The sequence below is a fragment of the Lutra lutra genome, chromosome 16, assembly GCF_902655055.1.
Source record: "Lutra lutra chromosome 16, mLutLut1.2, whole genome shotgun sequence".
NCBI classification, from domain to species: domain Eukaryota; kingdom Metazoa; phylum Chordata; class Mammalia; order Carnivora; family Mustelidae; genus Lutra; species Lutra lutra.
In genome coordinates, this window is record NC_062293.1 from 49,658,395 (window position 1) to 49,683,661 (window position 25,267).

Consider the following 25,267-nt stretch of genomic DNA (forward strand, 5'->3'; position numbering starts at 1 on the left):
AGCTGAAATCAAGAGTCGGAGGCTTAACTGACTGAGCCACCCAGGTGCCCTGAGGCTGTGCCTTTTGTGACTCGCACCCTCCGTAATTGTCCTGGGCAGGCAGAGGATCAAATGGCGGGCTTCCATGGGCCGGGTCTAGAAAGGTCTTCTGTTGCTTCTGCCCATTCAATGACCACACCCAATGGCAAGGGAGGAAAAGTGGCCTCGCTGGGTGCCTGAGGGGACATGGAGATCAGTTGGGTGAACAGTGGGTCGTTCTGGGTGCAGGAACTGGAGGTCGGCTTTGGATGTGGTGAGTTCTAAATAAATACGCATTAGGTTGGGACACCTGGGTGGCTCAGTTGGTTGGGCGACTGCCTTCAGCTCAGGTCATGACCTGTAGTTCCGGGATCGAGTCCCGAATCGGGCTCTCTGCTCGGCAGGGAGTGTGCTTCTCCCTCTGGCCCTCCCACTTCTCATGTTCATTCTCTCTCTCTCAAATAAATAAATAAAATCTTAAAAAAAAAAAAAAAGAATATGCATTAGGCTTCCAACTGGTGAAGGATGTTGTGGATCGGAAACTCAGGAGAGGGTCTGGACTGGAGTTAAAACCATGAGAGGTGTCAGCACCTGGGTGGGGTACTTATAACCAAGGGTTGCCATGCGCTCCCCGAAAGGGTGAGGGGAGACAGAGGGGCCCTCTCACATGGAAAGCTCATGCACATGAGGAAGATTAGAGACGGTAGGAACAGCCAACGAGGCCAGAGTCGAGCCAGCAAACGGGTGTCCTGCAAGCCACAAGAGGACAGTGCCTTCTGGAGGAGGGACCAGCTATGTCCCTGGCCTGGGGGTGGACCATGAGGTACAGCTATGTGAAGGTCACTTTTCTGACCTTGATATGAGCAGCTTTTGGGGAATGGTAGGGGCAAATTGGGATCAGAGCAGGTTCAGGAGAGAAGAGAGGAGAGAGCAGAGAGTGAGAATAAGTGAGAATAAGTAGCTTGGAGAGTTGCTTGCTGCCCAGGGAAAGCAAATAAATAGAAAGTCATGGTGAGGGAAAGTGGCCAAAAGGTTAGGTTTTGTGAGGGACAAATTTACTTTATTTTTAAAGATTTTGTTTATTTATTTGGGAGGGGAGAGTACAAGTGCGGGGAGAAGGAGAAGCAGACTCCCTGCTGAGCAGGGAGCCCGACGCAGGACTCGATCACAGGACCCCAGGATCATGACCTGAGCTGAAGGCAGACGTTCAACGACTGAGCCACCCTGGCATCCCAGATATCTTGGTTCTGATTTCCATTTCCATTTCCCTAGTGACCAGTGACGTGGAGCATTTTCTCATGTGCTTGTTGGCCATCTGTAGATGTTCTTTGGTGAAATGTCCAAGTCCTTTGCACATTTTTAAAATCAGGTTGTTGGGTGCCTGCGTGGCTTAGTGGGTTAAGCATCTGCCTTCAGCTCAGATCATGGTTTCAGGGTCTTGGGATCAAGCCCTGAATTGGGCTCTCTGCTCAGCAGGGAGCCTGCTCCCGGCCCCCACCTGCCTCTCTACCTACTTGTGATCTCTCTGTTGAATAAATAAAATTTAAAAATCTTTTTAAAATTCAGGTTGTTTTGTTTTACTTTTAGGACTTTTTTCTGTAGCCTAGATATTAACCGCTTATCTGGGTATGCTATTTGCAAATATTTTCCCCCATTTCATGGGTTGCCCCTCTACTCTGTCAACAGTATCTTTTGATGGGCAATCAAATATTTCTACAGTTCTAGTAGCTGCCTCTCCTGAAGTCTACAAACTCTATTTCAAAGATTCCTCAAGTGACATGAACAAACCAGCTTTGGATGGTCGTGTTTGGGTTTGGAGGACCCAGACCTTCCAAGTAGAAAAGGCCAACTTCCCAGAGAATGCCTGATATTTGGGTTGTCTCTTTTGACCCCCGAAGTAGGAATGATTCTTAAGTAATTGAGGAAGAAACGGAGGCCCACGGGGGTAGTGACAACCGCAGAGATGCCAAGACTCTTGGGAGGTGAGTCATAGTTCAGAACACGTGTGTTTCCCCAAGGGTGAACCGGAAATGAACACATCTCCATGGGCATAAGCGTGGTGGAAAGGAAGGGAAGCCCCGGGAGCCACATCATGTCGAAGTTGGAGGCAAAGAAGTGTTGGAGACCCACTCCTGGGCCGGGTCTCCTACAGGCCTCCACATTGATGCGGGTCTCCCTAGGTCCCAAAGGGCTTTCACAGAATCTTCTTTCAGCCTTATGCAAAGATACCCCTATCCACAGTCGTGGGGGCGGGGAGCAGGTTATATCACTTGCAAGCAGTGGACTTGTAAATGAAAGCTTTGCTCTCAAATCTCAGCCCTGCCCTGAATAGCTTAAGCCACCATGTGCCTTGTAATTGTGTAATCTTGCTTTCTAGAAGGTGGATGAGAACTGCAAACTCAAAGCTTAGGAAGGCCCCTCCCTAGCTCAGAGGCTGGCACATGATAAGCATCCAGTAAGTGTGGCTGGGATCTGAGGAGGCCGTGAGACCCACGGAGGAAAAATCACTTACAATGGCCCTGTCATTCGAGAACTTAATGGGCAATGTGCCTGGTGCCCGTTTTCTTAGCAGCCATGTTTTTCCCTGTTTCTAAGATACAGAAACAGATTTGGAGAGGTTAAGATATTTAACAAAGCTCACGCTGTTAGGAGCCTCAGATCTGAACACAGTCATTTCTAAGGACACACTCTCCACCCCCCCCAACTTTTTCCTAAAAATATACAGAAGAGTTGAAAGAATAATATACTTTCAATTGTACATATCATACAGTATATAACATATTGACATACTGTTAACATATGACCACTTTAGCATGCTTTCTTTAAATGTATACGTGGTTGGAACATCTTAAAGTAAGATACAAACATCATGTCCTTTAGCCCTGATACGGACTGAATGTTCTTGTCCCCCCGATTCATATGTTGAAACCCTATGCCCCCAGTGTGATGTTACTTGGAGATTTGTCTTTGGAAGCTTATTAGGGCCAGATGAGATCACAATGGGATCAGTGGCCTTATAAGAACAGACACCAGAGGGGTGCCTGGGTGGCTCAGCCGGTTAAGCATTGCCTTCAGCTCATGTCATGGTGCCAGGGTCCTGGGATTGAGCCCCACATCTGGCTCCCTGCTCGGCGGGGAAGTCTGTCTCTCCTCCTTCATCTGCCTCGCCCCCTACTCATGCTCTCTCTCTCAAATACAAATAAAAATTTAAAAAAAAAAAAAAAAAAAAAGAACAGACACCAGAAAGCTCTTTCTTTCTCTTTCCCTGTGTAAATGCACTGGGTAAAAGCCATGTAAGGACACAGGGAGAGGGTGACTGTCTGCAGTTTAAGAATAGGGCTCTCACCAAGAACCCAGCCATACTGCACCCCAACCTCCGACTTCCAGCCTCCAGAGCTGTGAGGAAAACGAAATTCTATTGTTCAAGCCATCCATGTGTGGTATTTTGTTATGGCAGCCTAAGAAGACTAAGACAATCCCTCAATGCCACTGGGTACGTCTGCTGAGAATAAAGACCTTTTTCTACACAATCATACCCAAGAAAATTAGCAACGATGCCATAATATCTAACATCCTATCCAAAGTCAAATTTTCCTCAGTTGTCTTAAGAATGTCTTTTTATAGCTGCTTTTAAAATGTTACCAGATTCTAGGCGAAGTCTACACATTATATTTATTATCTTTTTATCTAGAACGGTCCCACTGTCCTGCCTCCCAAAGCACCTTCCCATCATTGGCAATGGTGAAGAGCCCAGGTCACTTACAAAATGTACCACTTTCTAGATTTGTCTGATGTTTCCTCGTGTCTAAACTCAGAGCATTTTTTGGCAAGAATTCCAGTAGGGGATGCTGTCTACTTTATAATGCATCATATCTTGGGAGGCATGATGGCAGGGGGTAAGGCAAAGTTGGAACACTTCGTTTATGGGGTAATGGGGATCCGCCGTCAACCTCTACACAAAATGAGAGCCACTAGGCTTTCAGCTCGGCGCTTCTTGACACCAGAGGAGTCATTTGTGCTTGGAACCTTAAGTTCAAGGTTCATCACCCAAAATTACTTCTCTGTCTCCTAATCTCTGCTCATGCCCATCACAGCCCTGGCCGCGAACAGCTTGGCCCGGCCCCGCCCCGCCCCGCTCCTCCCCGCCCCGCCCCGCCCCGCCCCGCCCCGCCCCGCTCCGCTCCGGGCCGTTCTGGACCCGCCCCAGCCCGTCTCGGCCCCGCCCGCGCAGCGGGCGGAACCAATAGTGTCTGGCACTCCGCTCGACGTCGTCCGTCCGGACTCTGAATCCCGGAGCGCCGGGCGCACGAGGACGCTGTTCTCCGTGGGCTTCCGGGCGCTCGCAGTTCTGCCGCCGCCGAGAGGGCGGAGTTCCCGGTTCCGCTGCCGTGTGTGTCGGTGCGCCGGGTTCAGCTGCCACCATGGGGATCCTGGAGAAGATCTCCGAGATCGAGAAGGAGATCGCTCGGACGCAGAAGAACAAGGGTGAGGGCCGGCCTGGCGGGGCCTTCCTTTCTGCCCGCCTCAGTTTTCCTGTCTGTAAAATGGGGGAACAACTCCAGCGATAGAGCTGAAGCGGGCTCGAAGGCAGCAGAGAAGTGCCAGAGACGTGACCAGGTCTCCCAGCGCACCCGAGGCAGGCAGGACCAGGCGGGATCCGGGTCCCAGCGCGCTGGTCTGATTGCAGACGATCGCTGTGAGATCGGCTCGGTGCCAGAGCAGGCGACCGGGTAGAGAAATCGCAGCCCGCAGCCGGCGTCTGACCCAGAGAGAGGCATGGTCGGGCTTCAAACCCGGGTCTCCTGGCGGCTGGGCCTGGGGAGTCGATGCTTTCCCCTTTTGTACTGGAAAGCCCAGGAGGAGACCTTTCACGGGTACAGCCTCACCCAGCGTCTCGGGAACGGAGGCCATCAAGACTCGAGCCTGGCGGACCTGGGTTTGAACTCCAGCGCCACCCGTACGTGCTGTGAAAGCTTGGAAAGTCACTTCGCCTCTTTGAGCCTCAGTGTCCTCGTCTGCAAATGGGGATCATAACCCCGTCTCATCTTAGCTCACAGCTCAATTAAACTAGATAATGTATGCAAAGTATTAGGCACATGGTAAGCACTACGTATTTAAAGTTACCCCTTAACATCGATAGCATGTAATAAAGAATCAAATGTGGAGTTCAGATTGTAAGGGCTGGAGGCGATCGCAGGAGAAGAGCAGTGGGGAGAAACAAATGATGACACCCGAGAAGGCTTCCAAGAGGAGGTGGGACTTGAACTGGTTAAGGGGAGGGTACCCCCGGTGAGGGGCACTGCTGAGGCAACAGCATGGCAGTCCAGGTGAGCATGGTGTGTTCCTGGGGCAGTTCTAGATCTAGAACAATCTAGATCAGAAGGAGGGTCTGGAATAATGGGAGATGCGATTGGTCAGGGTGGGTGAGGCCCCGTGCCCAAGCAGTCCTGCTGTGGAGTTGCAGAGGCAGGAGGTGGAGAATACTAGGTAGCTAGTGTCAGTGTCTGTCCTTCCCTGGCTCTGTGTAGTTCTGGAGGCTGAGAAGTTGGGGGGCTTCATTCATTATGTAAATCTTCCCCAGGCCCTTACTATGTGCTAGGCTTGAACACAGCAGGCACATCCTTGCCCTCCTGGAGCTGACCTTCCAGTGGATAGTCTTTAAATGAATAACCAAATAAACAAGATCATTTCAGCCAGCCATAAATGCCGTGATGACAAACGAGGCCAGTAGAGCAAGAGTGTGGGACATGGGAGCTGGGCCTACTAAGGTAGAATGATCAGAGAAGACCTCCATGAGTTGGGGACATCTGAGCTGAGACCAGAATGAGAAGAAACCAGCCATGCAAAGATTGGGGGCAATACTGTTCCTGGCAGAGGAATGAATATCACTGAGGCAGGAACAGACTTGGCTTGGTCAGGGATCTGAAGGTCTGGGGCTGGAGTGCAGTGATGAGAAAGGAAAGGGCCAAACATGTAGGGCCGTGTATGTCATGGGAAGGTGACAGTTGTTTTCTCAGGCAGCGGGAGCTAGTGGAGGGTGTAAGCAGAGGAGAGACATGGTCCGATTTCGGTTTTATTTATCTATTTATTTGAGAGAGAGAGAGAGAGAGGGCACAAGCAGGGGGAGCAGCAAACGGGGAGAGGGAGAAGCAGACTCCCCACCGAGCAGGGAGCCCGATGCGGGACTCAATCCTATAACCCTGGGATCATGACTTGAGCCAAAGGCAGATGCTCAATGCACTGAGCCACCCAGGTGTCCCCTGATTTCTGTTTTAAAATCAGTTTTAAAACTCCCTGTGGAGTAGCATCTACAAGGATCAAGGAGAGTAATAGGAGGCTTTGGTGGTGGGGAAGGGGATGTAAAGATCATTTAAGGATTAAGACCTAGTCCTTCCTTTCAGAGGGGCTCAGAATCTTACCAGCTGGGATGACAAGAAGGATCAGATGAACCTGACGCTTGCGGATCCCATACTTGATCACTTCTTACTGCCACCAATTCACTCCTTCATGTGTTAGACATTTCCTGAGTACGTGCCCTGTGCCACCGGAAGCTGAGATCCTCCTGCCCCATTTGAGTGAGGGAAGTAAAAAAAACAAGATAGTATTGGATAGTGATCAGAGCCATGAAGACAATAAACAGGATCATGAAGCCAAGAGGGGCCAGAGGAAGGGTGGGGGTTACCATAGATCATAATGACAACCAGTGATTACGGGGTGCTTATGTGTGCTAGTCATTGTTCTCAGCGCTTTCTCTGAGGCTTAACAAAAGTCCAGTGGTGTGGTTTCTCCTGATAACATCCTGCTTTGCAGATTGAGACACTGATACACAAGAAGATTAAGTAACTTTTCCAAAGTTATATAGCCAGGAATGGCAGGGTGGGTGTGACATTGCCCACCGCCCCCTCTGGCTGGGGAGGGGAGGCCTCTTTGAAGAAATGCTATTTGAGCTGAGCCTCCAATGTTGAGAAGGAGCCAGCCCTGGGAAGATAAAGTTGCAATAGAAGGAATTGCAAATGCAAAGGTCCTGGGGCACAAATAGTGTCAGCTTGTCCTGAAGAAACAAGAAAGCCTCTGTGGCTGGAATGCAGAACATACGAGAGAGTGGAAGGGGGTGTTGGAGAAGTAGTGAGGGACCACGTTACCTAGCCCCAGCCTACTCTTGTAGCGAGGATTTGGTAGCACCTCCTTTACCATCAGGAAATGCAGCTCCCCTTGGATACTGTAACTTTTGTATGCTCAGAATTTGAGAAAAATCAGTGTAATGCCCTAATCATAATACAAAGGAGGAGAAAAAAGAAGGCATAATTAAAATAGTGTTGATTTCAGTATTTACATGTTGGGGCGTGGCCCAGACACAGTGATGTTACAACAAAGGCGTGAGGTGTTCACACCTGGGCAGCATCACAGGGCATGTGCCGGCCATGACGCAGCCCAGTGCTCAGTGTGTTGTGCTGGTGACTTAATCACCCTACAAGAGGCCTGGGATCCCCAGATGGTGAGCACCCCCAGGTAAAGTTTCCAACAACACATGCTAGAGTCTTTCTTTAACATGCACAGAAGTCGTATTCCTGGAAATTTCAGTGTTTATTGACACTGTAAAAAAAAAAAAAAAAAAAGTCCTGTGTTGCTGTGTGAAACAGAAGGCTCTAGGCCCCAGGTTTTTCCTCTGCAAATGTCTTAGAGCTGTGAAAAGTCATATGGAACATGGGACGATTGATGGCTGTGCCAGACTGACTCACACTTTGTAGGGCTGAGGGCTTCCCTGGTCCTTGCCTGATGAATGCTGATGGGGACTTCACCATCACACCGACAATAGAAAACATCCCATCCCCCAAACTCCCCCAGGGACTGCTGCTGCCTGGGTTGAGATCCACTGACTTGTGGTCCTGTGGTCTCGATAAGGAGACTAGCTTCTATCTTAAATGAAGTGAGAGGCTAAGTGGGCCTATTAAGCAGAGGGTGTTTTCTTCCCCAATCTGGTTCTTCTTCTTTTTTTTTTTTTTTAAAGATTTTATTTATTTATTTGACAGAGAGAGATCACAAGTAGGCAGAGAGGCAGGCAGAGAGACAGGGGGAAGCAGGTTCCCCACAGAGCAGAGAGCCCGATGCGGGGCTCCATCCCAGGATCCTGAGATCATGACCTGAGCTGAAGGCAGAGGCTTTAACCCACTGAACCACCCAGGCGCCCCTCCGATCTGGTTCTTGATGTTTCCAGCCAGCATTTGGCTGAATGTGGGGGCACACCTACCCATGGGGATTGGAGACCCTGGATACTTACCTTCCGTCTTGCTTTACGTCTTTCAGCCACTGAGTATCACCTGGGTCTGCTGAAAGCAAAACTCGCCAAGTATCGGGCTCAACTTCTGGAACCATCCAAATCGGCCTCATCCAAAGGAGAGGGTTTCGATGTCATGAAGTCGGGTGACGCCCGTGTGGCGCTGATTGGATTTCCCTCTGTGGGTAAGGTCAGTGATGGTCAGTGTGGGCCTTGGGGAGGAAGCAGGTTGTCTTCCAGACACGACTGTCCAGCGCCTTCTCTCACTGCCTTTCTGAATTAGCTCCAGGGACCGAGAAGACCCAGCGTCCCCCAGGATCCGGTCCCACCCCTTTGTCATCCTCCCATGGTGACCATCGTTGCCTGTCTCTGGGAGGAGTGTTTCTACTCAGTCTCAGACCCATCCATCACATACAGACATTTACTGAGTGCGCGCCCTGGGCCAGGCTCTGGGCCGGGCCCTGGTGATGCGGGAGCAAACGAGATCGTTCTGTCCAGTGAAGAGGCCGCCAGATACAGGCTGAGGGAACAATGACCAGGTGGCTTGGACAGGTGCTGGTGGAGCAGCTTTTAAACCAATTCAGCTAGAAGGTGTTAAGCCCGTGCCTCTGTGCCATGCACGAGGGGAGGCCAATAACAGCTACTGTCACTTGAGTGCTTGCTGCCGGCCGAGCCGGGTAGCTGTGCTTTGTACGGGTTTGGTTTTATTTTCCCCTCTGCCTGGATCATGGGTGTGTGTATCACAGGAGGTGGGGATTGGTCTGCGCTCTGTACACACACACACACACACACACACACACACACACACACAAGATGGGATTGTAGTTACACTGGCCGCTGGCATGTCCACTTCTCCATGGCTTTCTGTCCCATTCCTGCAGTAGAGTTCCCTCACCCCATAATGGCTGCCCAGAAGCCCCCACTGTGCCCAGAGCATCCTCACAGTCCACTCCTTCCCTCGCGCGCCGATCGCGTCCTAGAGCTGGTGTTTCTGGAGGATGCGTTCCTCCAAGGCCGCCCAGGGGCTTAAGGTAGCGGGTTTTAAAAATACCAGTCAGCGCTGCCGTTTACCCTCCGACGCAGCACTGACTGACTCCAGGTGGGGACAGTTGGGAATGTCTCCGAGCACCCGCTCACGGACGCCCACATGGGGAGCTGTGTCAGCGTGGGGCTGTGGGCCGGGCCACGGACAGGGTAGAGGAAGACCACACTCAGCGTCGAGGTCTGCAGGCTTCCTTCCTGGGGGCTTGTAGGTGCGTCTGATTCTTCAGGAGTGCCCCTGTCCCGGGTGGACTTTATCATCAGTACTGGTGGTGGGCGGGTGCTGGGTGCACTGCCCCCTTGTCCTCCATCCGTGTGGGCTCAGGACACCACATCATTTTGGTTACCATCCAAGCCAGGTAGGACGAGAAGGGGAACGTTGCTGGAGGTGGAAGTGACACCAGGTGCTAGACATGAGCCACTGCCCTCTGTGGCTCCTCCTCCTCCGGGCCGTTGGCGGTTTCCCCAGGCGACGCCTTGCAGTGCTCAGCATCAAGCCTGAGTGTGCCGTCTGACATGCAGCTTCCCCACCGGGGCTCAGATCCCCGTAGTAGTGTCAGGTGCTTATGACCCCTCAACTAGACAGGAGCTAGGCACAGAGCAGTGCAGGGGCCTCCTGCAGCTGTAGCTCAAAAGGAGCTTATGCCCCCTCTGGGCGGTGGGGGGCCCTCGGGAGAGCGGGGACCGCCCCCACGTGTGCCCTCTGCCGGCTGAACACCCTCATGGTCTTCAGTCCTGGCGGGGTGTCCACATCCCTGGCGGGGTGTCTCTTTGGCCGTTTCTCATTTTCTTCTGTGTACTAGAAATTTCCAAACACGCGGAAGAGGTTAAAGCAGAGTACGGCGCACCCGCTCTCCGAGTCCATCGTTTCGCCATATTGCTCCGTCCCTTCGGATTTGGGTCTGTGCTGGCGTTTGCGGTTTTCTTCCTGTTTCGACTTACCCATTTGACAATAAAGTACAGACAGCATGCTTCCTGACCTTTTGCCCCAAAATATTTAAGCCTGTGTCCCTAAAGAATAAGGATATTTTCCTTCGTAGCCATGAGCTATCACACCAAACAAAACGAACAGTAATTTAGGGGTGATCTAACGCCGGGACCGCACTCTGATTTCAACACTCACCCCCAAACGACCTTTGAGGCTGCTCTGTCCCAACCAAGGTCCATTCCAGGACCGCATGTGGCCCCTGTAGGTGTCATGCCTCTACCTGCTCTACTCTGGAACGGTCCCTTTTGCCAAGACCCGAGCTCTAAAGAGACCAGACAGCGGCCCTGCAGAGAGTCTGCGCTCCGGAGGTGTCCGCTTGCTTCCCCGTGGTGTGCTTTAGCCGGCTCGTCTGTCTCTTATATTTCCTGGGAACCGAGAGTCAGGTGGAAACCTGGGACTTGTGGCCAGATTCTGCATAGGAGATGGGGCAGACCTCATTTTGTACCATGCCAAAGAAAAACCTCTGACCACTGGTTGCATTTCCAGAATGGCTTAGGGGGAGGCATGCCCTGTGTCCCTTCTATGTGGTTGCGTCAGTGTCCCCTCAAGTCCAGTAACTGGAAAGTCCGCTGCAAGGTGCTGCCACAGTGGCGTGTGGCAGTCAGTCCCTGTCAGCATCCCCTTAGTGACCTTGATGCCAGTGAATTGTCTTTGCCTAGGAGGTTTGTTAGCCGTGGTAAAATGTCAATTTTCCAGTTGTCTTCCTCCTTCCTCGCTAATTAACTGATGTTCCTCTGGGGAGTAGCACTTTCTCTCATCGGGGTCAGCTCTTTGGTTTGCCTGAAAAAGTTCCTGGAAAGGCAGGACAAGTGCATTTGTGCTGCTGTTAAATGACCAGCAAGATGTTGGGGTCCGAGCTGTCCCTCAGGGTGACCAGTAACTGTTTTTAAGCTTTAATTCTTGGGGTGTTGTGATGGATTCCATCAGTTTTCACCTGGTCTTGATTTTACTTCCAACCTGCCAAGGACTTCTTTTCCAAGCCCAGGCTGGGGGAAGAGCTTTGTTTACCAAGCGTGCCCTTGAGGGTCTGGCCCTGTGGCCAGTCCTACCACCCTGCTGGGGACTGGGGCTCTCCCACCAGGGGAGGGCCCAGGCCTCTCCCTGCCGAGACCAGACAGGGTCAGAGTGCCCTTCTGTTGGCCTCCAGCAACAGTCACTCAGCGTCTCGGCAGCCCTGGCTCTCAGGGTCACCCCACTTACCCATACTTGTCCGCCCCACCAGGTTTCTATCTGTCCTTAGATTTCTAAGAGTGTCTGGATTTGAGACCAAGGTTTCCTTCAAGGCGTGAGGGTATATGAGTGGGATGTGCCCCCAGCCATCCTGGTTGCCCGAGAGGCAGGGTCCATGTGGCCCAGTCACAGCTGTGTCTCGGGCTCTCTGTTCCTGGTGCCCTGCTGACAGGGCTGGGGCCAGGGGGCCCGGGCTGGGTTCTTCCCCCTCTGGCTCTGCCCATGGGTTTGCTGGCCCTCTGGCCTACTGCACCCATTGCCGTGGCCTCACCACACTCTGGGCTCGACACACCTTGGGCCTTATCTCCTTCCACCCCACGCAGCCCCCAAGGCGGGGACCGAGCAGATGGCCGGCATGCATATGAAGGACTCAGAAGCTCAGAGGAAGAGTTTCTTCCCCCGGGGGAAGCCTGGTCTCTCTTAACTCCCAGCCAAGCCACCGCTCTAGTCCCACAGTGAACCGTGGCAAGGGCATTCCTATCCAGATCCTTCCCAGCTCACCCCTTCCTGCCTGGCAACACCTTTTCCTGCCATCTGGCTCTGCCTCAGACCACGTCTGTCCCCTTGCACATCTCACTCCTTCCTGGGTGAGCAGCCGCTCTGGGTGCTAGGGGCTGTTGCCTGCTTAAAGTTCTCTGGGGCCTAGGAGGGGCTGGCGGGTTTGGTGGAGCGAGGCAGGGGGCTCCGATTTAGGAACCGGTTCCCTCTGGCCATGTGAGACATGTTGAGGCTTCCAAAGAAGGGGGTGCCCTCTGGTGCCCCACCTGCCCTGGGCAGGGCCAGAGGTGACATTTCCAGCCGTTGAGGCTGAGGCTGAGGAGGGAGTCTGTGCTGCCTGTGTCCAGCAGGCACCTGGCCCATGGGGATCCTCTCAGGAGGCTGGGACAAGACTTCTCACTACAACAACCTCCTTTTCCTCCTAGTCCACCTTCTTGAGTCTAATGACCTCCACAGCCAGCGAAGCCGCGTCCTATGAATTCACCACCCTGACGTGCATCCCTGGGGTCATTGAAGTAAGTTGGGGCATGCTTGGTTCCGGAAGGGGAAAGGGTGTGTGCTCGGGTTTGCGGAGGTGTAGATGGGTGTCGTGGGGTGGGGGTTGTCCGTGGGGAGGGGGAAGACTCTGAACTGAGCTGCCTTGCCCTCAAGCACGGGCACTTCTCGCCGGTACCCGTCGTGCTCCACGTCCCAGCTTGGGTCCCTTGTTCCCGGCTGGCCGGATCCCTCTGGCTCCCATGAAGCTTCAGAGTCTGGGGCCGCTGTCCCGGGGCCTGGAGCCTCCGCGGTGCAGGGACATTTCTGTGCAGTGCTCTTACTGTCACTGGAGAGCCCCTCCCCAGCGGCTCCTCAGCTCGCGCGATAGCGTCTGTGCCGGACTGGGTTGGTGACAAGGCCGGGGTCCTGGGGTCAGGCAGGCCCTTCCTGCAGGGACTCCTCCCCTGACCATCTTCTCTTCCCCAATACAGTATAAAGGAGCCAATATCCAGCTCCTGGACCTTCCTGGGATCATCGAGGGCGCAGCACAAGGTAGGAGATGGGGACAGGCCGGGGGGAGACAGGGTGGACCTCGGCACCCCAGCCCACCCTCTTCCAGAGCCTGTTGGGTGTCCTGGCCTCATTGTTAAAATCGGATGTGGCTGCAGGGCGTGATGGGTCAGGGGAGGCTTACAGCCGCTCACACCGCTTTGGCCTCATCTCATCCTGGCTGGCCCCATCTTAAAGCTGAGGAAACCGAGGCCCCGTGGGGTGAAATGACTTTCCCAAGATCGCATAGCTCACCTAACGGGTTTGAATTCACTCTTCTACTCCACGGGCTCCAGTGTGGCCCTGCAGGGACCCCTACAAGGAGTGGACAACTGTCACTTGTGCTTCTCGTCCTAGAGCCCCGTCCTTTGTCATTTTGGTTCTGTGTTCTGAGATGGGAACATGCCCGTGGATTCTGGTGGCGGGGGGTGGGCTGCAGCCTCGCAGAGATGGGAACCAGCTGACGGTTCTCCGGCAAGCGACGGGCTCTGTGCTGGCCGCTGTCCCGATCCTCAGCTGGCCCTATGACTTAGCAAGTGTCATCGTTTCCTTTTCGTAGCTGGGAGAAGTGTCAGGGATGACAGATAAAGGGTCTGCCCTGAACTGAAAGGGGCTGCCACTCAGGGGCAGAGCTGGGGTTGGCGCCCACCTGTCTGGGTCTGCAGCCCTCACATGGCTGGGCAGCAGGGCCTCCTCCCTGGGGGTCCATTTGCCGTCTCTGCCCTGCACCCTCCCGTACCCCACTGTCCTCATCAGGGCAAAGTCCCGCCTGCTTGTATTGGGGCAGAGGGAGTGGCGATGGTCCCCCAGGAACCTGCTGTCCCTTCTGTGTCATGGGGTTTGGGGGTGGTCTGGCCACAGTGTGGGGCAGTGTGCGGATAGCATCAGGAGGCAGCTGGCCCATGAACATCACTGGGCCCCAGCCCCTCTTTCTCAGGAGGGAGGCCACTCATGGCTGAAATCTGTACTAGATCCTAGTGCTGTGACCTTGGCAAGGTGCCTGGCTTCTCTGGTGGCCTCATAGCCACAGGGTCTGCTCCTTATAAAGTGGCAGTCCCCATAGCATCTCTTCCTGTGGTATCTCGTGTGATCCCCTCTGCAGCCCTCGGAGTGGGGCTGGGTCATAGCACCTGTTTCCAGAAAGGGCAGATGTGTTGAAATCCTCATACCACACTAGCTTTGTGATCTTGGGCAAGTGCTCGAGTATCTCTAAACGAGGTCTCAGTTTTCTCCTCTGTGAAATGGGTGTGATAATGCTGCCGGTACACGATAGTTTCGAGGACTAAGTGAGGAAATGTTCATGAAGCACTTGGTAGGAGGCCTGCCGCATGGTAGGGACAGGGAAGAATGGTACTTCTCCGGGGGTGGCAGTGTCACATTGCCTTCTCTCTACAACAAGCCTCCGGGAGTAAGACAGCACATGGAACAAAGAACAGGGCCCGGGAGATCCTAGCCCAGGGCCAGCACTGGCAGAGACCAAGGAGGAATGGTGAAGGACCAGAGTCTGGGGCCCTGTGGGCTGTGTGCAGGTCACACACGGCCTGCCTCTGTCACCGTGACACCATGTCTCTCCCACCCATCCAGGTAAAGGCCGCGGCCGGCAGGTGATAGCTGTGGCGCGGACAGCAGACGTTGTCATCATGATGCTGGACGCCACCAAGGGAGAAGTGCAGAGGTCTGCAGGCTGGTGCGGGGGGTGGGCTGATCTGGGGAGGGCCCTGGACGGGCTCATGGGATGCTGTGGCCCAGCTGCTGTGACCCTGAACTCATGATGGGTGGCCCAGGGGGTGCTTGGGCCTCTCCCACATGGGAGCAGCGGCAGGCCTGTCCACAGGCTAAACCCCGTGTGGTCCTCCTGGAGCATCCTCTTGCAGAGGCTTGCGTCTGGCGACTGAGGGCTGTGCTGTGCTGGCAGAAGCCTCTGCCGCTGGCCCCTCGCCAGCACAGGCCGTCCTGGCTATGGTCCCCACCTGCCAGGGCCGAGGTGCCTCAGTTGCTGCCCAGACCCACGAGGAGCCCGGCCCCAAGCCACAGAGGCTTTGTTCATGCCCTGACCTGCTGACCCCTGACCGAGGGGCACACCGGGCCTCCCTCTGCCTGCCAACAGCCTTGGCTTGCTGGGCTCCTCGTCGGGGGTGAGAGGGCACTGGTCTCCCTCCGGGTGGGCAGAGGCTTCTGATATAGCATGGAAGCCGCCCGGCCTGTCCCCGGGCACTGGTGAAGGTTTGCCACGGCTCTGCCAGGTCTCTGCTGGAGAAGGAACTGGAGTCCGTGGGGATCCGCCTCAACAAGCACAGGCCCAACATCTACTTCAAGGTGAGGCCCCTCTCACTAGGAGGCCAGGCCCGGGTGGGATGGGGACGACCACCGCTGCCCCTCAGTGAGCAGCTCCCCTTTCTCCTCTCCAGCCCAAGAAAGGCGGCGGCATCTCCTTCAACTCGACAGTCACGCTGACCCAGTGCTCGGAAAAGCTGGTGCAGCTGATCCTGCATGAGTACAGTATCCTTTCCCAAAGCAGCACAGGAGGGGCAGCGCCTTATGGCCCAGGATGCTGACACACCACACCCCAAGCTGCCCCGGAGCCATCCGAGCAGCCGCCAGGAAGGCTGCAGCCCAGTGACATGGAGCACTTCCTGTCCCCTTTGCCTCCATGCTCCCCAAGCTGCAGGCTGGTCGGGCCACGGCCGTGCACTCAGCAGTGCCTTCCTGACTCCCTGCAGGTTCTGGGACTGGTAGCCAGTCACATCTGGGAGGAAGGTGACATGGTGAGGGAAACAGCTCCTGAGGACAGCCTGGATAAGCCTCAGGGAGAACCAAGGCCTAGGTGAGTGTCTGGAGGAACCTGGAGGATAGGGCAGAGCCCCAGAGGTAGAGAAGCTCAGGACATGGAGAACTCTCCATGGGACAGGCTGTCTGCAAGGTGGTGAGGCTCCTGTCACCGCAGGTATGAAGCAAAGGCAGGGAAGCCTCCGGAGGAGAGTGCTGCATGGGGGGAGGTGGGTTAGGCTGGTGCTTACAGACAGCGCTTGTGGCCCTGAAGCCTGGGGTGCCGCTGAGCATTCTGGCAAGTGCGTTTTTCTTCTCACCTGGTAGGCGAGTGAAGCCACCGACTAAACTTTACGTGTTCTGGTTTCTGTTGAAAATATGAGGGCGCTCCCCCACTTTACTGTCTTGTAAAACCTCCAAGGCAGAGGAGCTCCGAGGTCCCTTTCGGCACTCTGTTGCTTGCCTGGCCGTTTGGGCCCCTCCAATGCGGGGACCTGGGGGCTGCTGGTGCACTGGTGGCCCTTAACCCGAGCCCCTCAGAGATCTTCAACGCAGAGGTGCTTTTCCGAGAAGACTGCTCCCCGGACGAGTTCATCGACGTGATCGTGGGCAACCGGGTGTACATGCCGTGCTTGTATGTAAGTGGGGCCGGCCCCCTGGTGCATGTGCGGGAGGGCTGACCCCCATGGGAGGCAGGCGGCCCAGAGGAGTGGGAGGGGCCTGGAGTTGCTCCGCCCACCCACCCCCTTGGGGCTGCGTGAGGCCCGCAGACTATCTAGCTTGGCACCTGGGCTCTAGTCCAGCCTTCCCTTCTGGGCGTGGACAGCAGCCCCAGGCCCCCACAGCCTTTCCCCATCCTCGAGGCACCAGGGAAGGGAGGCCACTGGCATTTGCCTCCCTGCCCATGTTGCTGCGGCTTGCAGAGGGAGGAACTGTGGGCCGAGCCAAGGCATTCGAGGACCTATTTCGTGCACTTCTTTGTTCCTTTCCCTCCCTAACACCTACCTCCCTGGTCTCGATCCCAGGTTTATAACAAAATTGACCAGATCTCAATGGAGGAAGTGGACCGCCTGGCCCGGAAGCCCAACAGTGTAGTCATCAGGTGAGCACTCGGCTGCCCCGAGTCCTTCGTGTATGTGAGCTTGTCAGGCCTCCCGGGCACCTTGGCCACACAGGCCCCCCATGTGCGCCCAGGGCGGAGGAGACCCATCTCAGTAACGGCTTTGACCTGGTTCTACCCTGAAGTGGCCTGGGCAGAGTGGGTGATGCGGGGTGGGCTCTGGCTAAGAAAACAGAAGGGAAATAGTGCCACCTACGTAGAAGGTTCATAATCACCGAGGCCTCAGAGCCGGCCTCAGAAAGCCCACGGGTGTGAGCCAGCTCCTCCTGATCTCCGCTGATCAGAGAGATCCCTGATCTCTCCCTGATCTCTCCGCTTCCAGCAGCGGCAGCCTGGGGGGTAAAGGGAACTCAAGTCCTTGGGTGGGTGGGGCCATCCTGGCCATGGCCCCCAGCCCTGCTTGGAGTTGGGGGTCCTGGGGTGCTGCCTGCACCTTGGCTGAGGGCTGTTTGTTCACTCCTCACCGTCCCTACAGTTCCTTCCTCTGGGAAGCCTGACCTGGGGGCTCTGCTCTGCTGGCTGCCCAGCTCAGACAAGGCTCTCTAGCCTCACAGGCTTATGGGGAGCAGGATGCTGAGTGACCGAGTAGGGTGACTGGTGCAAATGATGGGTAAGGGTCCTGGACCATCTGTTGGGCATTGTCAGCTACCGCCAAGGGCAGCAGAGAGCGGGTATCCTTCCCAAAGAACAGCTCAGTTCCTCTCCTGCTGTGTCCCGGGCTCCCTTCAGGGGCTGCCAAGAACATATCTTCCTCAAGGCGTGAGGTCACCTCTACACCACACCTTCACCTGCTGTGCTCACAACATGTCACGCTCAAGGTCATGTCTGCAAACGATCAAGCCAGGAGCTGCCCCATCACAGAAATCCCCACCGGGCAGCCCTGTGGCCACCAGTCTCCCAGCAACTGTCAGGAGGGAAGCCCCCCTCCAGGCGCCCTGCATCCCTCAGTGCTGCTGTGTGCTCTCCACAGAGTGCCACGGAGACCCCCAGGAGAGACAGCTGAGCTCTCCCGGGCATGACCGTGGCTGTGACCAGAGGCGCCCGCAGCTGAAGTGTCAAGCTGCTGTCAGATCTGCGGGCTTGGTTCCCATGGGTGCCAGACAGGCTGCACTGGCTTCGGTGCAGGTTGTCATTTGCACAAGTGAGAAAGCAGGGAGCCCCGGTCTCTGAGCCCGTGGGGGCTGCTCTGACCGGCTGCCTTCGTCCCTGGCAGCTGCGGCATGAAGCTGAACCTGGACTACTTGCTCGAGATGCTTTGGGAGTACCTGGCCCTGACCTGCATCTACACCAAGAAGAGAGGACGTGAGTGCGGCGGCGGGCAGCCCAGGAGACGGGCTGAATCCCCCTTCCGATGGGGCTGCCAGGCTCTGCCCAGTGCCCCTGACTCAGCTGGTCCGTACAGATCGCAGCTTTTCTCCCATCTCACAGCTGGCACTGCCCTCTGCCCCGGGCTGCTAGAGACCATGGCTGAGCTTTTGCAGTAAAGAATGCTGCTTTCTGGGGCTGCCGGTCCTGAGGATGCCCCAGGTTGTGGGGGGGTGGTGGCTAGAGGCCGGCCTGTGGTTCCCCATGGGCTACAGTGATCCCCCCCCTCCCAGCCTCCTCTGGGTCAGGACCTGAGGCACGTGAATACAGGGGAGCCTTCACCATGTGGAGTCTCCCCCCCGCCCCCCCCCCCCACCACCTCTCACACCCTATGACCTTGCAGCTGAGTTCTGGCAGTTTGTGCAGCCTTGACCTTGTCATCAAGGAAGGAGCTGCAGCTGCCCCTGACTGGTTGCCCCCAGCTGTCACGTCTTGCCAGTGCTGTCCAGATGCTCCCCGTGACTGGACTTAGTTAGGGCCCTTGTGTCTGATGGGGTTGCAGGCCGCCTGAGTCCTGGATGTGGATTTATGTTGATTTCCTGTGTTATAGTTAAGGTTGCAGAACACCACACAAGGACCTGTAGGGAGGGTGTGCCAAACGGCGAGGGAAAGGTTAAACCAAGGCTGGGGGCTGGAAGGGCCTCTGTCCCCTGATGGAAGGCAACCACAGAGTAGCTTGGGGCCTTAACTGTGGTTGTCTCCCTGTCCCCCCACCTCCAATCTCTACCTTCGCAGAGAGGCCAGACTTCACAGATGCCATCATCCTCCGGAAAGGGGCCTCCGTGGAGCATGTGGTGAGTTGCCGAGTCATGTCCAGACAGCGAGTCAGGGAGGTCACCGTGCCCCCGATGGGGTCTTGTCGAAGGCCCTCCCAGCCCTCTGCTGGCTTAAGTGACACCAGCTGCGGTAGCAGAGTGGCCGTGAGCAGGCCCCAGAGTGAGACCTGGGGTCACCTCTCAGCCACCATTCCCAGCTGCATAGCGAGCCTACAGGCCTCGCCAGAGGCAGGGATGTTCCGCCCACCCTGGTGGTGGCTAGGGTGTGCCGTTGCATGAGGTCCCCGGCAGCAGGCCGGGCACTGGGAAGGTCCGGGAAGTAGTAGTCATCCCCATCCTGTCACATCCTCGCGCCGCAGGCCTCTCAGAGTCCCTGTTCTCTCAGAGAACCCTCTCAGAGTCCCCTGTTCGGGTGCTCCACCACGGAGAGCTGCTGCCACGGGGAATTTCTGTATTGTTAACTCCAAGTTGTGTTTCCCCAGTGCCAGCCTACAGCTCAGAGTTACCACCTCCCTTCCCAGTAGCCCCTCTTGGTTTCCTCTCCCCCAGTCAGCCCCCCACAGCCCTCCCTGCTCCCACCCCACCCCCCAATAGCTCTGAATGCTTTTTGCACTCAACACACATTTACTAAACACTGACAGTAAACAGAGCAGCCCTAGTTCCAGCCAGAACAGGATCCTTCGGGGGCAACAGATGCCAAACACCCAATGCCCGAGTCAAGAAGTCACACCTAAGGGGGAGTGCAACAGAGTGAGGGAACGGGGAGTGACCCTGAGTCTACACAGACAGGCCAAATGGTCTCGGGGAAGGGGACCTGATTGGGTCTGTAGATCAGGGAGGACCTGAACTTGAAGAGTTAGGGGTGGTGGAAGCCCTCCCAGGCAGAGGAGTGAGGTATGCAAAGGTCCTGAGGCAGAGGGGCCCTAGGCTGAGCCTGTGGGCTCCAGGGGGGAGGGTGCATTCCAGATCTGGAGTTTTGTTGCAGGTCCAAAGGTCACGCGTCCCTGAATATGACCTTGCGCCGTCTCTTACAAAGGCATATGGGCCCTGTAAGAGCCGGTGAGGGCCCAAGAGCCTGGAACAATGTGCCAGGCTTTGGTTTTGAGGGGTTTTGTTTCCCATCTAGCTCATTTCTTCTCAGGATCTGTATGGTGGTCAGGTGGTGGGCTGGCCTGCAGGCTGGCCTCCTGCATTCGTTCATTCAGCAAGCCCAGCCCAAGGCCACTGCCAGCTAGAGGCCCTGATACAAACGGATAGGGCTCGGCCTTGAAGGCTAGCATGCCCGGCAGAAGCCACATCCCTTAGATGACTCATAAGGAGCTCCGTGGGAAGGTCCCTGTCCCTACAAGCCTGTGTCAGAACCTGTGAGTGAGGATACTGGGGACCGAGCAGCTGTTGGTACAGGGGGACCCCTGGGTGCTGGCCCTCAGTGGGGTTACCCTGCCCCTTCTGTGGGTACTTTCCTCCACCCTCTTGGCCCTGGCTTCTTGCCCAAGAGGATGTAGGACTTCAGCCACTCTCGGGAAGAAAAGCGGGAGATAGCAGGAGAATGATTTTCTAGGCAGGGGGAATAGCAGGTACAAAGGCCCAGAGGCAGGAGCAGATGTGGGGAGTGCTGGCTGTTTGCCATCAGCTGCACAGAGGGTCAGAGGCAGGAGGTGCTAGACCCAAGGGTGAGAAGCGCCCAGTGGGGTGGGAGGGGCTTTGGGGGCCAGCTCCAGAGCCTGGACTGTGTCCCCCAGAGGCGTGCTCTTCAGTGGTCATGTTCTCCCTGTTCGCCCTCCCCACAGGTGCCTCCCTCCTGGGACACCCAACTGTCCCAGTGCCACAAGGTATAAACAAGGAAGCCTGCCTAGATGCTGATGGTAGGGACCCAAAGTAGAGGAACCAGGGAGACATTGGAGTCAGGCAAACGCAGGATCATACCCTGGTTCCCCCATCCTGGGTTAGCTTCCCAGTGTCTCAGTTTCCTCTCCGGGGTGTAACTGACCCCCAGGCTCCGGGCCTTTGTGATACACCCAGCCCTGGTGTGTATTCAGTGAGAGCTGTTGAAGGCTTTGCCTCCAAAAGGGTCACAGGCCATACCCCCTGCCGAGGCAGCGAGGACCTTGCTGGGCTCTCAGCGGTGAGAGGTGCGGTGGGCACAGGGGAGCAGGAGTCCCCCCATCATCAAACAACACCATCTCTCCCCCAGTAGAAAAGATGGCCTGGGATGACCTTCATTGTCCCTAACTGCTAGAGACAAGTACAGAGAAAGACACAGGAGGCCCAGAGCAGGTGGGAAATGCTCTTACAGGCTCAGCATCCTCGCAGGAGCGGGGCCGAGGGCTCAGGGCTCTGAGCAGGACCTATAAGGCTTGTGGGCACGTGGGAGGTGAGGCAACACCACATGGCCTTCCCTCTGGCCCCCCTTCCACTGCCCCCACTCCACTCTGCAACCAGGGGCCCCCGATCTTGGGAAGAGCTGCCTGCCCCTCCTAGGACCCCTGCTTCTAGCTTCCTTTTTTTTTTTTTTTTTTTAAGATTTTATTTATTTATTTGACAGAAACAGTGAGAGAGGGAATACAAGCAGGGGGAGTGGGAGAGGGAGAAGCAGAGCCCTCCACTGAGCAGGGAGCCTGATGCGGGGCTCTATCCCAAGACCCTGGGATCGTGACCTGAGCTGGAGGCAGACCCTTAATGACTGAGCCATCCAGGCCCGCTTCCAGCTTCCTTTAAGAGCTCTGGGATTCCTGAGGCGGGGGTGGATGACGTCCTGGGCGGGAGGCTCCAGCTCCCAGCTGTGGCCAGGACACGGGGACCAGCTGTGGTGACTCCAGGTTGAGGTGGGGTGTCCTGAAAACCCCCCCATCCGAAGGGGCATCTGCCGGGGTTGTCATTCAGGCAAGGCCAGCAGAAGGCTGTCGACAGCCAGATCCAGGCATCTTCTAAAGGCTTCGAGAACATTTCTAATGGGCACCACAGCTTTCGGGCCAGACTGGAAGTGGGAGCATCAGAACAGCCTGCTGCTTATGGCTCGATCCTGTGGTGTCCACAAGGCCACTGCTCTCTGAGCACCTGCCTGGGAAACTGCTGCCGCTTAGCACACCCCTGGGGCTTGGGGGTGTGGCCAGGCGCGGGGGACTTGGGTTCTGACTCCTCTCACTGTCCTACTCTCCCATCCTCCAGTGCCACCGCATTCACCGATCACTCGCCAGCCAGTTTAAGTATGCACTGGTGTGGGTAAGTCTCTGGGCCGGAGATGGGTGGGGTCACACCCAGCAGAGCCCCTGGGTTGGGCAGGAGCATGGCATCTGTGCTGTTTTGCCCCGTGTCCCGGTTTGGGGGCCTGCATGCTGACTTGTGCTGGCCTCTCCCACGTTGGGATCCGGGGATGGTCAGACTCCTGGGGACATTGTCCTGTCTGCAGGTGGTCTGCCAGTGCTGTGGCCCCCACTTCAGACTCTGGCATTCCCGTCCCCCCAACATACCTACCGCTGCACCCGCCATCCTCCTGTCATAGCTATTCCGGGCTTGGCCCTGCTCAGGACAGAGGCTGACATGGTCCCTCTGTCTGTACCCCGCCTAGGGCACCAGTACCAAGTACAGCCCGCAGCGAGTGGGCCTGACCCACACCATGGAGCACGAGGACGTCATCCAGATTGTCAAGAAGTAGTGCCTCCTGCTGGGCCCCCTGCCTGCCCACCCTGTCTCCCCGGAGAGTCGGACCCAGCCGGACACACCAAAGTCCAAACAGGAAATAACGTGCAAATACATACACCCCAGGAACGGGTCTCTCAAGTCTCCACTGTTTCTGGAAGTTTCTTCAGTAGACAGATGATACAGGGTGTATTGGGGCAGAGGGACATGGTTGGGGAACTTGGGCTGGTCTGGTGGCATTTCCCATGAGACTGGCCCCTTGGATGGGGATTCTGTGTTTGGAACCCCGGGCCTGCACCCTACACTTGGCCCCCTCAGGCACTGAGGGGGCACCCCACCCTCCTACCCTGCAGCTAGCGCCTCATGCGGATGGCTCGCTCAGTGCTGGGGCGTGGAGCCGAGCCTGCCCGGGTCCCAGGAAGCTCTGTTTCTGGTGGGGCGCCTTGGGCCTTCAGCTCCCGCCGTCCTCTCTGGCACTTGAGGAGGGGCTCTCCCAGGACAAGCCCTCTGCCCCACCCCAGGGCTGCTCCATGATGGCTTTAAGCCCCAACTCATGCCCTCCACAGCCTGAGGAGCCCTGATGTACGGCCCTCCCAGGGCCGCCCCTGCCCAGAGCCCACGACCCAGGACCTACACGGATGCCGGGAGTGGCGGCTTCGGCGTTGGGTTTCTGTACTTTTTCTCTAAGCCCCTGGTCTTGGCTCTCCTTTCTACAATAAAGAGTGGAAACAATCCCTGTTCAGACTGAGGACAGTTCTGTCAGTTGGCTGGACTCTGTCACCAGGCTAGGTTGGGGCCAGCCACGAGCCTGGGGATCCGAGTATGGGTGGAGTTCTGGCTGTGGGAGAGCAGGCCCAAGTCTGGGGTGCAAAGGAGAGTGTAATGGACCTCCAACGTGGTCTCTGCCCTGGCGGGTGGGCCAGAGGGCACAGGCCCCAGATGTGGCACCTCCTGAGGCTAGGCCTGGCTGCCAAGGTGGGGAGAATTCTCAGAAGGTCCTTGTGGCTTTTGGGGTGGCAGGGAGGCTCCCCCAGGAGAGGAAGGTAGCCAGGTCTGTCATCTGTTACCTCAGCAGGCAGGGGTGGATGGGCCTTGGTGTGGGGCCAAGGAGGGGCAGCATGTGGTCACTGAGCCCTTAACCTGCCAGGGTGGGTGTGGGGCCGTCCCAGCAGCCTGGTCTCCAGGGGCAACAGCATGTCCTGGGCTTCCACAGCTTGTGAGCGCGCAGCTGGGATTTCAACTCCAGCTGGGGCTTCTCAGCCACAGGGGAGGCTTCCTGGAGGAGGTGGGCCTTTTGGGAGTAACAGGTTTCATGGGGCTCCTAGGCACTGGGCTGGCAGGAGACAGCGAGGGCTTCCCCGGAGGTCTTCAGGTCCAGCTGGGGTGTGGAGCAGGTCCCCTGCCCTGCTTTCCAGGCTGTTCCTGGCTCCTCTGTCAGCTGCTTGGGCTCCTTTCCTGAGACAAAACAGGAATAATAGACATCATTAATTATACATGGAGCCCCAGGCGGTCGGTGTGGTGGGCTGGGCCTCTCTTCCCTGCAACACCGAGCTGCTGTGCTGGGCTGGCCATGTTCCTGGGGCCACCCGCAGGACCCCCATTAGGTGGCATGCAGGCAGGGAGCAGGCCACAGGACCCAGGTAAGAAGACCCCGGCCCCAGGCCCTTGGGTTCTGCCACAAGTACCTCTCCCCAGGCTGCAGAGAAGGGAAGAAGGGAGAGGGCAGTGGCAGAGCTGGGCCTTGCCCCTAACTCACAGTGAGATGCTCCACTGGCCTCAGTTTTTTCATCCATAAACTGGGCATGATGCGCACAGAGTTTCCCTCTCAGCGATGGTCAGATGCCAGGACAGGTAAGTGCTGTGTAGCTTATCTCAGCCCCTCTCCCCACGGCCACAAGGCCTGGCCATGAGGTCCCATGCAAGGCTTTCTGCCTGGGTGATGGTCACTGCCACTTTCTGCCTTGCAGTTAGGAAAGGGCTCTGTGTTCACAGAGCATCAGATCCAGGCCTACTCTGTGCACCAGGCTGGCTGGGAAAGGCTGTGGGGGAGACAGGGCTAGAGATGGTCAGGCAGTGTGTGCTCGGGGCAGTCATTGTCAGAGTCTCCAGCCACTGGGCCACCATGTTCCTCACCACGGACAGGCTGTTTCCTGGGCCAGGTCTGTGTGTCCACAGATCAGGGCAATCTGCCTCTCTGTGCTAAACATTTGGTTTTCTGGATGGGTGGCTGGCGGCGTCGTACTGTCTGGGCCCCTTGTGAGAGCGGAAGGAACAGTGAGCAGTGCACACCCCCGGTCGGTGTGTGAACTAGCAGCTTGCAGGGTCTTGTGCCGGAGAAGAGGTCCTTAGGGCTGGAGAAGGCCCCCCTAGAGCCCCCCGAGGTCCTGCCCCCGCCCCACCAGGCTGAGCAGCAAACACTGGGCCCCACCCCAGACAGCCCCCCTGTTCCCACCACTAACCTTCCCTGGGCCACCTTCTGTGCGGGGAGGCTTGGGCTGGACTAATCCAAAGCCCCTTCCTGCTCA

The 25,267-nt window shown here is 56.5% G+C and overlaps 1 protein-coding gene across 3 annotated transcripts; it reads left to right on the forward strand.

Moving 5' to 3' along the window:
• Positions 1-4,327: 4,327 nt before the first annotated feature.
• DRG2 (developmentally regulated GTP binding protein 2) lies at positions 4,328-23,476 on the forward strand. Of its 3 annotated transcripts, XM_047707857.1 has the most exons (13): positions 4,334-4,503; positions 8,323-8,483; positions 12,476-12,565; positions 13,019-13,079; positions 14,661-14,751; positions 15,320-15,392; positions 15,485-15,575; positions 16,383-16,480; positions 16,868-16,944; positions 18,176-18,264; positions 19,063-19,121; positions 22,272-22,325; positions 22,672-23,476. In XM_047707857.1, exons 1-13 carry the CDS (start codon positions 4,440-4,442, stop codon positions 22,756-22,758), a joined length of 1,095 nt encoding a protein of 364 aa, XP_047563813.1. In that variant the 5' UTR covers positions 4,334-4,439; the 3' UTR covers positions 22,759-23,476. The 3 variants fall into 3 exon arrangements, with proteins under 3 accessions (XP_047563812.1, XP_047563813.1, XP_047563814.1); XM_047707856.1 differs by lacking the exons at positions 18,176-18,264; positions 19,063-19,121; positions 22,272-22,325; positions 22,672-23,476 and adding an exon at positions 17,681-18,037 and having other exon boundaries at positions 4,328-4,503; XM_047707858.1 differs by lacking the exons at positions 4,334-4,503; positions 18,176-18,264; positions 19,063-19,121; positions 22,272-22,325; positions 22,672-23,476 and adding exons at positions 4,534-5,117; positions 17,681-18,041.
• The last annotated feature ends 1,791 nt before the right edge of the window (positions 23,477-25,267 follow it).

Coding starts and splice junctions, on each gene's coding strand:
- DRG2 (XM_047707856.1), top strand. CDS start 4,440: ATGGGGATCCTGGAGAAGATCTCCGAGATCGAGAAGGAGATCGCTCGG. Junction 15,576..16,382: donor GCTGATCCTGCATGAGTACA/GTATCCTTTCCC, acceptor CGAGCCCCTCAG/AGATCTTCAACGCAGAGGTG. Junction 16,945..17,680: donor CCCAACAGTGTAGTCATCAG/GTGAGCACTCGG, acceptor GCTGTGTCCCGG/GCTCCCTTCAGGGGCTGCCA.